Raw genomic sequence first — 12930 nt, 5'->3', positions numbered from 1 at the left:
TGGCTGAAAATGCCCGCCAGGTGTGGACTTCCTACTTTTGGCTGGTTATTATTTAGGCACTTTCTTTGGCGCTCATTATCGAGGGCATTTGAAATTGGTTTGGGACCTAAAACCCAATTCATGCCGTTTGCTAAATATACAACTCATGCTTGCGTAATTTTAAGCATTCAGGAACCTAAATAGCTGGTTTACCTTATTCCCAATCAGTAGCTACATTTTGTTTAGTTATTTAATTTAGCATTGGATGTTCGAAGTCAGCACCAGCCAATGTTAATAATTGACTGTGTTATTTGTAAGGACGCAATAAAAACAGATAGGTCGAAGGGGGGAAAATGTAAGGGACCATTCTAATTCTAAGCCATGTTGCCAAAGAAAATATATGCCTAAAACCACGATTAACCCCTTCGCATTTAAAAAAAATACAATGGTTTTTTTATTTCTAAGAAATATAATAACGAGTCAATTTCCAATCCATTGGCATGAAAACCAAAAAGTTTTTAATTTTTGCCATTTTATTGTTTGCAAAAAACCCCTTAATAAAATGGAGAAAATTGGTCAAAAATCGAATTTCCCGGAAAGTGATGGAAATCATTAGCATAGGAAACAAGCTGATGAAGACAGTCGGTCATTTAGTTGTACGCCTTGATTTGGCTTGTCTAAACCGCTTTAAAAAAGAGTATTTTTTGACAAAAATCTGAATCCATATTTTATGGAATACAAAATCAGCGTTTTGACTGGCATAGTGCAATAAGGGGTAATCAATGTTGAGGATTGTTACTTAATTGTACACCTTGATTTGGCTAAGCAACGATTGAAAAACCGTTTAAAATATATGTATATTTAACCAAAATCTGAAACCCTTTCCGCCCTAAAAGCTAAAATGTTTCTACATATGTATATTTAAGAATTAGTTATACATATGTATGTACCTATGTATAATTCCTTAGTAACAAGTAAAATAGCTAGAGATCTTTATTAGATCGGGAACATATCATATTTTAAATAAAGAATAAGAGGGTTTCCTTCAAAGTCTATTCATTCTTCTTTTTCTCCATATATCGACTTCGGTTTGTCCTGCTCAGCGCCCGTGGTCTTCAGATCGGCCTTCTGGCCCACCTGATCGTCGCGCCAGGTGGGCTGCATTGGTCCCTTGCTCGAACCCGGCTCCTGGCTGGCCTCCTTGGCCAAGAGCTTCGGCGCCTGCGTGCTCGCCTTCGAACTCGTCCCCGGCTGATCGGTCTGCTCCGGCTGCGCCATCTTTATATTCACGGTACTTTCCTTCGGGTTCCTTTCCAGCGGGACGGTCTCCTCCGGCTCAGCCATCTGCAGATCCTCGACACCCACGTTGGTACGGTTGGCCATCGTGGCAATGCGTTTGGCCTCCTCCAGTTTGTCCCTTGCCAAAGCTGAAACAAACCACTCACAAACTCTTTGCCTTTCAATCTTTGCAAAAATACCAACTCACTGTAAGCCAGGTCCAGGATAGCCTCACGTGCCGACGGTTCCGCCTCCAATCCAAGGTCCTTAAGCAGATTGCTCACGAACGCCATATCAGCAGGTAGATCCAAGTTGGGCTCGGGCATTTTGGAAGTAGTTTTCTTCGCCATCGTTAAAGGGTGTATGATTTTCCAAGTGCCTTCGGAATATATTGACAAGTGCTTTCAAATGTCATGACAGTTTGTCAAGGCCCACTTGATTGGCTAAAATCGTTTCAGGGTTGCAGGTTGGTTGGCGAGAACTTTGAATTCATGGTATTTTCATGGAGATAAGCCCAGGAATATATATATAGTGGATATGTTAGAACAGTACAATTAATTAAGTTAAATCTGGAGAGAAATATTCAAGTACATTGTTGTTGAATTAAGAACATTCACTCTTAAATGATAAGAAAATAGCTAAATTAAAGTTATATTCCATGCGAAATACAATAATAAAACAGAAAACACACGATTAGTATTTAGATCAAGACCTTAATAAAGTTTTAAAATGGTACCACGGCTACCAACACTGGGATAATAGATATAGTACCGGTAGTGGATCACATCTTGGATAAGTGTCTGAAGACTAGTCCGAAAGTTAAACGCACAGAAAGAAATCTTCAAGTACATTGTTCTTGAATTGAGAACATTCGTTCTTAAAAACCGTGCAAGTACATTTTGGTATCAATGGTCTTAATATTCGAACGAGATGATGAGAAGAGAAAAGTTAATTTGAGTTATTTCAAACAACTTTTAAACAAGTATAAGTATTTTAATAGGTATAATTTCGTCCTATTTTAAGAACATTTTCAACTCTGATTAGAACGTCAGAATTCTCTCTGTGAGGAAAGTTTCATATCGTCAATCAAAAGATCCACCACATGAACCTTTCGATTTCTATGGAGAAGAATTCATATAAAAGTATGGACCACTTTTTCAAAGGTTGTGTGTCTCTAATAAAAAATGTTTTTTGACACTAATGATAAGTTTTAAAATCCACGTACCTTGATCATTTTTGTGTAAATTTTTAGCTTTGTTCTTTTGCCTAGAACATCTTTGTAAACCAAACACGAAATATACAAAATTCTTACAAAAATCACATGGAAATCTCTATTTTTGGTAAAAAAAAACGGCATTTTAAATCCAAAGGGCGTTGACCTTAAAAGTTAAAGGGACTAAAAAGAAAAAGAAATCAAGGAAGAACGCTATAGTCGAGTACCTCGACTATCAGATACCCGTTACTCAGCTAAAGGGACCAAAGGGAAATGCAGATATGCAAGCAGCAAAACGAGATTGAAATGCGCCACCTACCGGCGGTAGACAGATTTAAGCGTTATGAGCGTTATAGTGGGCGTGGCAAATTTTTTTTGGATCAATCGATAGGTATTGACGAAACCAATACATTTCAGTTTAAATTTGTTATCTAGCATGAAAATTGTGGGGGCCACAGGTTTGTGCGGTTTTTTGGCGTTAGAATTGGCGTGGCATATTGCGCTGCGTACAAGGCTACGGAATCTAAATCTGAGATCCCAATTCTCAATCTTTGATAGTTTCCGAGATATCCGCGTTCATATTTACGATTTTTTGAAGTTTGTGGGCGTTAAAGTGGTCGTGGCAAATTTTTTTTTTGGTCAATCGATAGGTATTGATGAGAACAATACATTTCAGTTCGGTCCTATGGCAGCTATATGATTCAGTCGTCCGATTTTGATCAAATTAAATTAGAAATTCAGAACAAACTAAAAAATGTTATTTCCAAGCGAAGGTATATTTTAAAAATTACCAAAGAAATACTTAAAAAAAATTTTTTTTCCGATTATTCCTATGGGAGCTATAAGATATAGTTGTCCGATCCAGCTGGTTCCGACTTATATACTACCTGCAAAAGAAAGAAGACTTTTGGGAAAGTTTCAGCCCAATAGCTTTAAAACTGAGAGACTAGTTTGCGTAGAAACGGACGGACAGATATTTATTAAATGGGGAAATATCATACTTTAAATACAGAATAAGAGGGTTTCCTTCATAGTCTATCATTCTTGGTAATTATTTTTCCCCATATATTCAAGAATATGTTATACCTATGTATAATTCCTTAGCTACAACCATGAGATGACACAACTGATATTTGATTAGCTAATAAATAGCTAGTGATATTTATTAAAAAGGGACCATATCATATTTGAGGCGTAGAACAAGTTTCGTTCATAGTCTACTTTTGCTGGACAATTCTGGTACGGGGCTTCTTGACGACCGTGGGAGTGCGTTGTGAAGGGTCGGCTCCGGTAGTGGTTGGAGTCGCAGGAGGTGCCACGGGTTTAGATGACTTTGCTGTGATGCGCGGCTTTCTTGCGGCCGAGGGAGTCCTTTGTGGAGGAGCAGCAGCAGAAGTGGTTGGGGTGACCGGAGGCACCACGGGTTTGGATGCCTTTGCATTGAGACGTGGCTTCTTAGCCGTCGAGGGAGTCCTTTGTGAAGGACCAGCTCCGGAAGTCGTCGGAGTGACAGGAGGCGCCACCGGTTTTGATGGCCCTGCTCGGATCTTCGACTTCGGATTGTCCTGCTCAGCGCCCGTGGTCTTCAGATCGGCCTTCTGGCCCACCTGATCATCGCGCCAGGTGGGCTGCATTGGTCCCTTGCTCGAACCCGGCTCCTGGCTGGCCTCCTTGGCCAAGAGCTTCGGCGCCTGCGTGCTCACCTTCGAACTCGTCCCCGGCTGGTCGGTCTGCTCCGGCTGCGCCATCTTCTTCTTTATATTCTCGGTACTCTCCTTCGGGTTCCTTTCCAGCGGGACGTTCCGCTCCGGCACCGCCATCTGCAGATCCTCGATACCCACGTTGGTACGGTTGCTCATTGTGGCAAAGCGTTGGGCCTCCACCAGTTTGTCCCTTGCCAAAGCTGAAACAAACCACTCACAAACTCTTTGCCTTTCAATCTTTGCAAAAATGCCAACTCACTGTACGCCAGGTCCAGGATAACTCCCCGTGCCGACGGTTCCGCCTCCAATCCAAGGTCCTTGAGCAGATTGCTCACGAACGCCAGATCGGCAGGTAGATCCAAGTTGCGCTCGGGCATTTTGTAAGTAGTTTTCTTCGCCATCGTTAAAAAGGATATGATGAATATGATTTTCCAAGTGCCTCCGGAATAATTTGACAAATGCTTTCAAATGTCATGACAGTTTGTCAAGGCCCACTTGATTGGCTAAAATCGTTTCAGGGATGCAGGTTGGTTGGCGGGAACTCTGGAACTCAGTAAAATTATTTAAAATCAAATCGTTCACAGCTAAAACAAGCACGTTGTTCTTGAATTGAAAACATTCGCTCTTAAAAACCACGTAAGCACGAGTTCAATGTTCTTAATATCAGAACAAAATGATCACATCTTGGATACGTTTATGAAGAGGTATCATATCGCCAAACAAAAGATCCACCACATGAACCTTTCGATTTCTATGGAGAAGGCTGTCATATGAACATACGGATCACTTTTTCAAAAGTTTTGTGTCTCCAATAATGAATGTTTTCAGACACCGATGATAACTTCAAGAGTCCCCGTACCTCGAAAATTGTTGTGTGAATATTTTGTTTTGTACTTTTGCATAGAACATCTTTGTGAACCAAACACGATAAATAAAAAGTTCTTACAATAATCACATGGAAATCTCTATTCTTGCTAAAAAAGAGGCATATTAAATCCAAAGGGCGTTGCCCTTAAAAGTTGAAGGGACTATACAAAAAAAGAAAAATAGTTATTTTGTTGGTGAACCAAGTTGTTTTTTCATTTGTAACGAAAAAGCTATTGTTTTCACGCCCGAATCAGCCATTTTAAACCTACGTAATATCCGCTGTAATCAAAATTCCTTAGTCCAGCGACAAGATAATTAAATAAATTAATAAAACTAACTTTTTTATATCTTTGGTATCGGGTAAGCCGTTTTCCCGCAATCGTGACCACCGCAAGGTACTTGAAAGCGTAGTGTAGTTTTTAAATTAAAAGAAATGTCAAAATTATGTACATAAAAACCTGTTTATAAACTGTTTTAATAAAAAAATATATTAAAGTAACTTCTTTTCGAAAATTAGGTAAAGACGATTGTTTAAAGTATTCGCTTTTTGTGGTAAAATGGATGCAATAAAAATAAGTATTATCCTTAGTCAACTTAAAACCAACGTAAAAATGCGGTTAAAGAACCTTTAAATTTTGTTCATTTTCTTAATTTGTTCACATTTTATCAATAATGTAACTTTCACATTATAATAATTATTGATATATGTCCGTCCCTTTTTTCATTAACTACTTTTTGCGTCATTCTTCTGTATTAATTATAACAGAAATAAAAAAATTACCATCATATTATCTATCTTACACCAACTTTACAGCTGCAAATAAAAAATAAAATTATTTTTCGTTAAAAATAGTAATTAAAATTAATCTGATGACATTTTGAAAATTCCTAAAATGTTGTAAAATAAGTTAAGCGAAAAATAAAAGGAATGTGATTACTAAAAATGAATTAGTAGCTTTTTGTAGTTATTGTTTAAGTGTACTTGCTCTTATCAGCACTGCAGTTGGACCTCCAATCAGCGCATTTTGCTTGATGGGGATGGGTCAGTGGTGCAGTGAAAATCCCATCGTAGTTAATAAATAATAAAAATCAGAAGTCGTACACCGACCGACGTCGTACGTGTCATTAGTCAACGATGATGAATAAACAAAGAAATCAAGAGGGTCTAATAAATGTATTTCACATGCGGGTTGCAAAAGACATCAGCTAAATTGGGCTTAGCCCCTAAAAAGACCATCTGGAAGTTAAGCAAATAAATTTTTGTTTTTGCAGACAAATATTAACTTTTATACCCTTAAAGTGACCTTTAACTTAAAAAAAAGCGAATTGTTGAGCCATATTATATCATTAATCCTTTATATTGTTCAAAATGTTGAAGAGCGTCTTAATGAGGCCCGTAATCAAACTATTTATATATCAACCATGTAAATATCTGATTACAAGTTTGGTTGTATTTTTAAAGTTTTTGCTAACTAAGTAAATAGGACATTTACAATTAAACAATTTGTGTTCGATATAAGACCGATATTTTAAAGTCAGATTCCAAATAGTTCTCATAACTAAATTTGTAATCACCGACCCAACGGGTTGTTCTTATTACCTGGGACTATGATTTAAAACATCCTATACGAAAGTGTACTTAATATATTTAATTATATAAAATATTAGAAAACTTCGATTACAACCAACCAAAAAATTGACTTAATTCAGCCGAAATATATCTAACGCCAATAAAAAAGTATTTCTGGGGTTTAAATAAAACGTGCCTTTTCAATACATAATTTTTAAAAATTTTATATTGTTTATAAAAAAAAACTAAGTTTATGCTACATCATTAAAAATCAAAATGTATGTATAATCTTTAATAAACAAGGCAAAGGATTAGATGAGTAAATACATTTTACTGCTCTTCTCTCCCTTTCTGTCGCCCCATCTCTGTCTAATGCAGATGTGAACAGCTCCGAGTCGAAATTTAATTTCAACATATTTATTGATGTAATTCAAAAAATTAAATATAAGTTATGTTTATAATTATTACTGCTTACTATGCAAATTTACTTTGCAGTTTTGCGTTCTGTTGTTTTGTTTCCTTCATTATAATTATTATTTGTTTTTTTTTGTTTACTCTTGTTGCTGGTTGTATTTTATTACTTTCCCCCATCTCAGTTGGCTTTGCTTGGTTGTTCCTCCTCCTCCTGATCCTCCTTTTACTCCTCCACTATTCAGCATAATTTTTTTGTTTGCTTTTCTCTGTGTATTTTATTAATTTTTTTTTAATGTTTATTCTTGTTTTTGTGTTTCTTATTTATTCCATTTTAATTAGTTATTGAGTTTTGCTTCGCTCGATTCATAATTAAGCATTGGATTCGATTTGACGTGAATCGAATGGGATATATGCATACATATATGGTGTTTATTCGCTTATATATATACATATACATATATATAGGTTTAGTTTTCCTCAGCATTACTTCTCTTTGCTCCTCCAACATTACCATTATTATTTCTTGTAATTTATTAGGCTAAGTGTTGTTTTCTTTCTTTTTCTTCTTTTTTCATTTTTTTTTCGTTTGGGCAATGATGTTTGCTTGTTTTGAGTGGGTGTATGAGAGTGGATTGGATGTGTTGTGGATGAGTGTGAGTTGTGTGTGAGAGTGAGTGTGCTTGGATTGCGAATTGATTTGATTTGAATCGAATTGGTTTCTTTTAATTTGTGTGTGTTGCTATCGATCGCAGTGATTCACTTGTGAATCACATTTGCTGGGGTATCATTTTATATTATTATAATGTGTTGTTTGCTTGTCTGCGCTGTTGCTGTTGCCTTTGCTTTTGCTTTTGCTTTGCTGTTTTCCCTTATTTGTTTAGTATTGAATTTAAATTAATATTAAGAAACATCCTAACGATCGCTGCTAACGATGCTGAATCTCTCTGCTCCGGCTGTTTCTGCTCCTCCGTATCTCCTCCGCTCCTTTCCAGGCCTTTCGCCCACATCCACATCCATGTCCACGTCCGCGACGGCCTCCGTTCTCCTCCTCTTCTGATGCACTCCCCCAATCCTCTTCAACCTCGCTTCAAAGCCAATCCCCAGCTTTTAGTCCGCGATCAGGGGCTTGCCGTTCTGCTTCTCCTTGTCCTTGTCCAATTGCTCCAAGAGTATAGCTGGATTGGGCTGACCCTGGTGGGTCTTTTGCTTCAGCATTGTCCAGTCGTAGATGTAGTCATACTGATGGTTCAGCGTCCTGAACAGTATGCTGTTTTATGGGGGAGAGAAAGTTCGGATTAGCGTACCATTAAATCATTGAGCACTTAAAAGTTACAACTAAAAAACGGCCCTTATGTAAATATCACCATAAATATCCGTTTTAAAACGTGTTGTACTAACATATATAACGTAAATACAATTAATAAAAATGTATTATTTTAATTTTATCTAAAAAAGATATCTAAAATTTGATTCAGTAGTTATTATCTTCTTTAATTAAATTATGCCTATTCAAAATTATTGATTACCAGATAACTCTCATAATAAGAAACCAATATTTAACAAAGTTAATAATCGAATTTTAATGGCTGATTATTTTAATAATCAAAAAAATAAAATATCGAATAAAAGTCATTGGATTTCACTGATACCAAGTTCATTAAGACAAAAACTAAAATAGTTGTTAAAAATTTTAAGTACTTGATCGACAAACGCTTTAAAAAAAAATCAAATGTTACAGAGCTATTTGTATCTTTCTGAAGGCCTAATTTTAAAAATATATGAATGACAAAAAAGCATAGTAAAACTCTAAAACTTGCGCGATTTTCAATAGTAGATTTCAAGTATTGATGTTAATTAGGTATAGAGAAAATACTAAAGTGTATACTTCAGATAAACCTTAATTTGCAGCAACATAAATCCAACAATATTAAATATTTTAAGTGCAATTTAAATAAAGGATAAACGCGCAATGCAAAATCTAATAAGGAAAAAGCAGCTCGCTGCAGCCGCACTTACCGGAACAATTGACGTAGGTACATGTAGTCCGGCTGCTCCTCGAAGCGCAGGCTACGACAATAGTTCAGATACATGGAGAACTCGGCCGGCGAGCCCTTGCAGAGGACCTCGATGGGCGTGGACATTTTCTTCTCGGAGATCTTCTCGTACTTCTGCTGCTTGGTGTTGGCCTTCATGCCCTGCCAGGGCAGGACGCCCCGATTGAAGTACATCATAACGTAGCCGAGGGACTCCATGTCGTCCCGGCGCGACTGCTCGATGCCCAAATGGGCATTGATCGACGCGTAGCGGGCGGTGCCTGTGAGGTTCTTGTCCTCGCGGTACAGGATGTGATGACGCGTGTGCGGATCGCGGAACTTCTTGGCCAGCCCGAAGTCGATCAGGAAGAGCTTGTTGCAGTGCCGACCGATGCCCATGAGGAAGTTGTCCGGCTTGATATCGCGATGGATAAAGCACTTCAGATGGATGTACTCCAAGCGACCGATCATCTGGTCGACCAGCATCAGCACTGTCTTGATGGTGAAGTGGCGCGTGCAGAAGTTGAACAGGTCCTCAAGCGAGGGTCCCAGCAGGTCCATGACCAGGGTGTTGAAGTTCTTCTCCTTGCCGTGGTGACGGATGCGTGGGAAGCCCACGCCGCCGCTCAAGATCCGGTACAGCTTGGCCTCGTACAGCAGCTGCGGATGACGGGCGTGGGCACTCTCCATCTTGATGGCCACCTCCTCGCCGCTCTGGATGCTCATGCCCAGGTAAATGTCGCCGAACGAGCCGCTTCCTGTGGGTTTCTCATAGTGTTAAGTGGATTTCCCATGGAATATGCAATCCCGACTGTTTACTCACCTATCTTTCTGATCACCCGATATTTGCCACCGACGATTATCTCGGGGCGACTTTCCTTCAATATCCGCATCTTGTCCATCTTGGCTAGCTTCTCCTCCGCCTAGGGGCTTCTCCTCAAAAGCAGTTGTGGGGAATCACTTGAAATACTGCAGATATAGAATGCAAAAATGTGATCAAATGGCTTTTATGATTGATTTCAATATGTTTAAGTGTACACAGCCCTAAATTTGTGAACGTTTTGTTGAGCAGACCTTCTGAGCCCCAATCACTTTCGATTCTATGAACAGCGATTGGATAAACTGGCAGTTGGCCTCACATAAAGTAACAATCTTGAAATGATACTAACAATAAAGGGTTTTTCGATGAAGTGCCACGTAAAAGGGATCTATTACAGGTCAAAAACAGCTGTTAAGAATCCCTAGAAAATCTGAGATATAGCTGTTGTTTATGTTTGGTCAACAGAAAATCAGCATTTGAAGAGGTTTATTAGTATTTATGTACGGCAGATGTTTAATTTAAAGAAAGGGTTACTTGATCCTAACATTAGAAATGTGACATTTGGTGTATATTTTTCAAAGAAATTTGATTTCATACAGAGCACATAAATTACACAAGAATTTATATGGATTTTACAATTTTAAATTAGTATTATTTTTTTAGAGTTTTGTTTTCTTACATAGACTTTTTTTTATAAATTTGTTATAGAAAGGTGTATTATTATTCCTGCAACACTAAGATTACTTTTTATTTTGGGAGTTTGTGGATTACTTTTTTAGAGAGTAGTAGAAATACTATGGATTGTCTTTAGCGATATGGCTAATATATTTTTTAAGACCAGTTTTAGTGACACTTTTAGAGAGTTTTAGATAGAGCCCTTAGCAAAAACAGCGCGATTAACAATATAACAATCGGAATGAGATTTACGGACCAGCTGACTTTTGACTTTTGACTAAGGTTACTAGATCTGTTTTTTGGTCGTCCGCTCAGGTCTATACTTTCTTTTCCAGCTTTCTTCCTCTTCTTTCGGATTTGTTTTGCTTTTTTCAGCAGCTTGCACTTTACGTGTTTTTTCTGCCCAGTAGTTCGTCCAATCGATACATCTGCATTATCGATTACACTCACCAGACGATCCACATTTTGGTGAAGGGTTAGGGGGGCGGGGAGGAGGATTTTCATGGGGAGGGGGTAGGGATAAATAAACACAGACAGACAGACATCGATAAACGATAGATTGGCGACAGGTACTGCTTCCTCTTCTTCCTCACCCCGTTGGAATGCATATTACACACACACACACACTCATTGCTATGACGCACAAAAACAACAACAACCACAGCAGAAGTCAGACTGATACACACACACCCACACAACTGCAGTTGCACCTTACAAATGTTTTACACAAAAGAAAATTTCGATGGCACACATACACACAGGCATCGCTCAGCGAGACACGCACACTGGCACAGGCCCACCGCACACACACGTTTGCATATTTAGCACGCATTTGAAACTGGACGAAATGGGTGAAAAAAAATGAAAGATCCTCGCGGATATTCAACAATCACATTTTTCCCACTGCCAGCACAATATAATTCTTACCCGCAGACGAGAAAACGAACAAATTACTGCCCTGCTGGGTGTTTTTTCTCAAGGTTGGGGCTCTTTTTACAAATATATTCGCTGCTTTTGCTCTCGGCTGCGCTGCTTTTGCTCTGCTGCTGCTGCTGCCTGTGCTGGTGGAGAAAAAAAAAACGGAACGGGGAAAATTTCGTCGCAGATCCGTTTTCTTTTCTTTTCGCTTTTTCCTTCCACACTTGCGGCCACTTTTCAGTTCGATAAATATTGCACGTCGGACGCGAGGCCTTTGCAGCTAATTCGTACGCGCACAGACGGAACAAAAAGAGAGGAAATATATGTATTTTATTAACTAAAATAAAATGGTAGACTCCAGCAAAAATGCTTTTGCATTAGTCTAGTGTGGCCAGATCTGCGCAAGGTCCGTCTGTATGCGTGTGTCTTAGGTATTGGGTATATATGGCGTAGTCTGCCAACTATCGAAACTATCGATTGATATCGTGGTGGTTACTGCGCCCCGCTTTTCAACACTGTTTCGTTAGCGCTATTTTCAAATTGGCAAATACTTTCTAGTCGTGTGTTTTTGTTTGTGTGGAGTTCTTATCTGACACAAAATTCTAATCAGATTTGTTTCACAAAATAGGTTGATTTATTGTTTCATTTTAATTGCAATTTCCTTTTTTAATTTACACCGTCTTGTTTTTTAATGTATTTTTATTAGCCAATAGGAGTTCTTCACAAAGCCCATACCTAGTATATAAAATATGAAATATTATTAAATTTATAAGCGAAAATAATTCAAAAATTTTTTGCATTTAAAAATCAAAGGAAAACTTTGGCTTTGCCGATATTAGCTTCCCTTCTGGTTTAAAGAATTCCATTTGCTTTAATATAACTAGAATTCAGCAATCCAAATACAATTTCCTAACAATATTTATATATTGATATATTTTCCAATGAATATTACTTTCCTTTTTGCTTTACTTTAATTTTTGCCAATATTACATTTTAAGTGACTGTATACGATAGTTAGTTGATATAGCTAGTAAACACATATTTGGAAGAGAAATATACCTATTAAAATACTTAAAAGTAAGAATCTTCTGAAAATTAATGACTTCACGGAATTATATCCGTTATATGCCGTTTTAAGAAAAACTAGTAATTCCATTTGGAAACCTAACCGACTAACATATTCGAAATTTAGGCTGTTTAGGATGATTAAATGCTTTGCTATACCTAGAATATATACTAAAGTCAGATTGAAAAATCAGAAAAGTAAAAATTTGATAGATTGGCGTGTTAAACTGGTGTTTTTCCTTGTATTTATAGAGACTAGTAGTAGTACTACTACTTGTACTAGTAGTCTAGTACAATATTTGTCCAAAAAAACATGAAAAGAAGTTTGCAACTGCGGATATGTATATTTTAAAATTTAATGATTTTTCTACTACCTACTAAGTTTTTTTCCGCCC

At 37.7% G+C, this 12930-nt stretch overlaps 3 protein-coding genes across 3 annotated transcripts; all 3 read right to left on the bottom strand.

Annotated features, from left to right (window-relative positions):
* Window positions 1-957: 957 nt before the first annotated feature.
* On the bottom strand, window positions 958-1631 carry LOC119557703. Its single transcript, XM_037870577.1, has 2 exons — window positions 1466-1631; window positions 958-1406 (listed from the first exon to the last, which is right to left on the bottom strand). Exons 1-2 carry the CDS (start codon window positions 1605-1607, stop codon window positions 1036-1038), a joined length of 513 nt encoding a protein of 170 aa, XP_037726505.1. The 5' UTR covers window positions 1608-1631; the 3' UTR covers window positions 958-1035.
* A 2043-nt stretch (window positions 1632-3674) lies between these two features.
* Window positions 3675-4841, bottom strand: LOC119556361 (proline-rich protein 36-like). Its single transcript, XM_037868523.1, has 2 exons — window positions 4433-4841; window positions 3675-4373 (listed from the first exon to the last, which is right to left on the bottom strand). Exons 1-2 carry the CDS (start codon window positions 4572-4574, stop codon window positions 3688-3690), a joined length of 828 nt encoding a protein of 275 aa, XP_037724451.1. The 5' UTR covers window positions 4575-4841; the 3' UTR covers window positions 3675-3687.
* A 2164-nt stretch (window positions 4842-7005) lies between these two features.
* On the bottom strand, window positions 7006-11875 carry LOC119556360 (casein kinase I). The gene is made up of 4 exons (XM_037868522.1): window positions 11480-11875; window positions 9881-10026; window positions 9041-9815; window positions 7006-8291 (listed from the first exon to the last, which is right to left on the bottom strand). The coding sequence occupies exons 2-4, from the start codon at window positions 9957-9959 to the stop codon at window positions 8132-8134; spliced, it is 1014 nt and encodes a 337-aa protein (XP_037724450.1). The 5' UTR covers window positions 9960-10026; window positions 11480-11875; the 3' UTR covers window positions 7006-8131.
* Window positions 11876-12930: the final 1055 nt, after the last annotated feature.

The sequence above is a fragment of the Drosophila subpulchrella genome, chromosome X (assembly GCF_014743375.2).
Source record: "Drosophila subpulchrella strain 33 F10 #4 breed RU33 chromosome X, RU_Dsub_v1.1 Primary Assembly, whole genome shotgun sequence".
Lineage (NCBI taxonomy): Eukaryota > Metazoa > Arthropoda > Insecta > Diptera > Drosophilidae > Drosophila > Drosophila subpulchrella.
This window is presented reverse-complemented; position numbering and strand designations above follow the sequence as displayed.

What these genes read in the sequence shown, in the direction of transcription:
- LOC119557703 (XM_037870577.1), bottom strand. Translation starts at nt 1,607, where the DNA reads ATGGCGAAGAAAACTACTTCCAAAATGCCCGAGCCCAACTTGGATCTA. An exon ending in TATCCTGGACCTGGCTTACA is followed by an intron (nt 1,407 to 1,465) that starts GTGAGTTGGTAT and finishes GGTTTGTTTCAG; the next exon opens with CTTTGGCAAGGGACAAACTG.
- LOC119556361 (XM_037868523.1), bottom strand. Translation starts at nt 4,574, where the DNA reads ATGGCGAAGAAAACTACTTACAAAATGCCCGAGCGCAACTTGGATCTA. An exon ending in TATCCTGGACCTGGCGTACA is followed by an intron (nt 4,374 to 4,432) that starts GTGAGTTGGCAT and finishes GGTTTGTTTCAG; the next exon opens with CTTTGGCAAGGGACAAACTG.
- LOC119556360 (XM_037868522.1), bottom strand. Translation starts at nt 9,959, where the DNA reads ATGGACAAGATGCGGATATTGAAGGAAAGTCGCCCCGAGATAATCGTC. An exon ending in TCGGGTGATCAGAAAGATAG is followed by an intron (nt 9,816 to 9,880) that starts GTGAGTAAACAG and finishes AGAAACCCACAG; the next exon opens with GAAGCGGCTCGTTCGGCGAC. An exon ending in TACCTACGTCAATTGTTCCG is followed by an intron (nt 8,292 to 9,040) that starts GTAAGTGCGGCT and finishes CCCATAAAACAG; the next exon opens with CATACTGTTCAGGACGCTGA.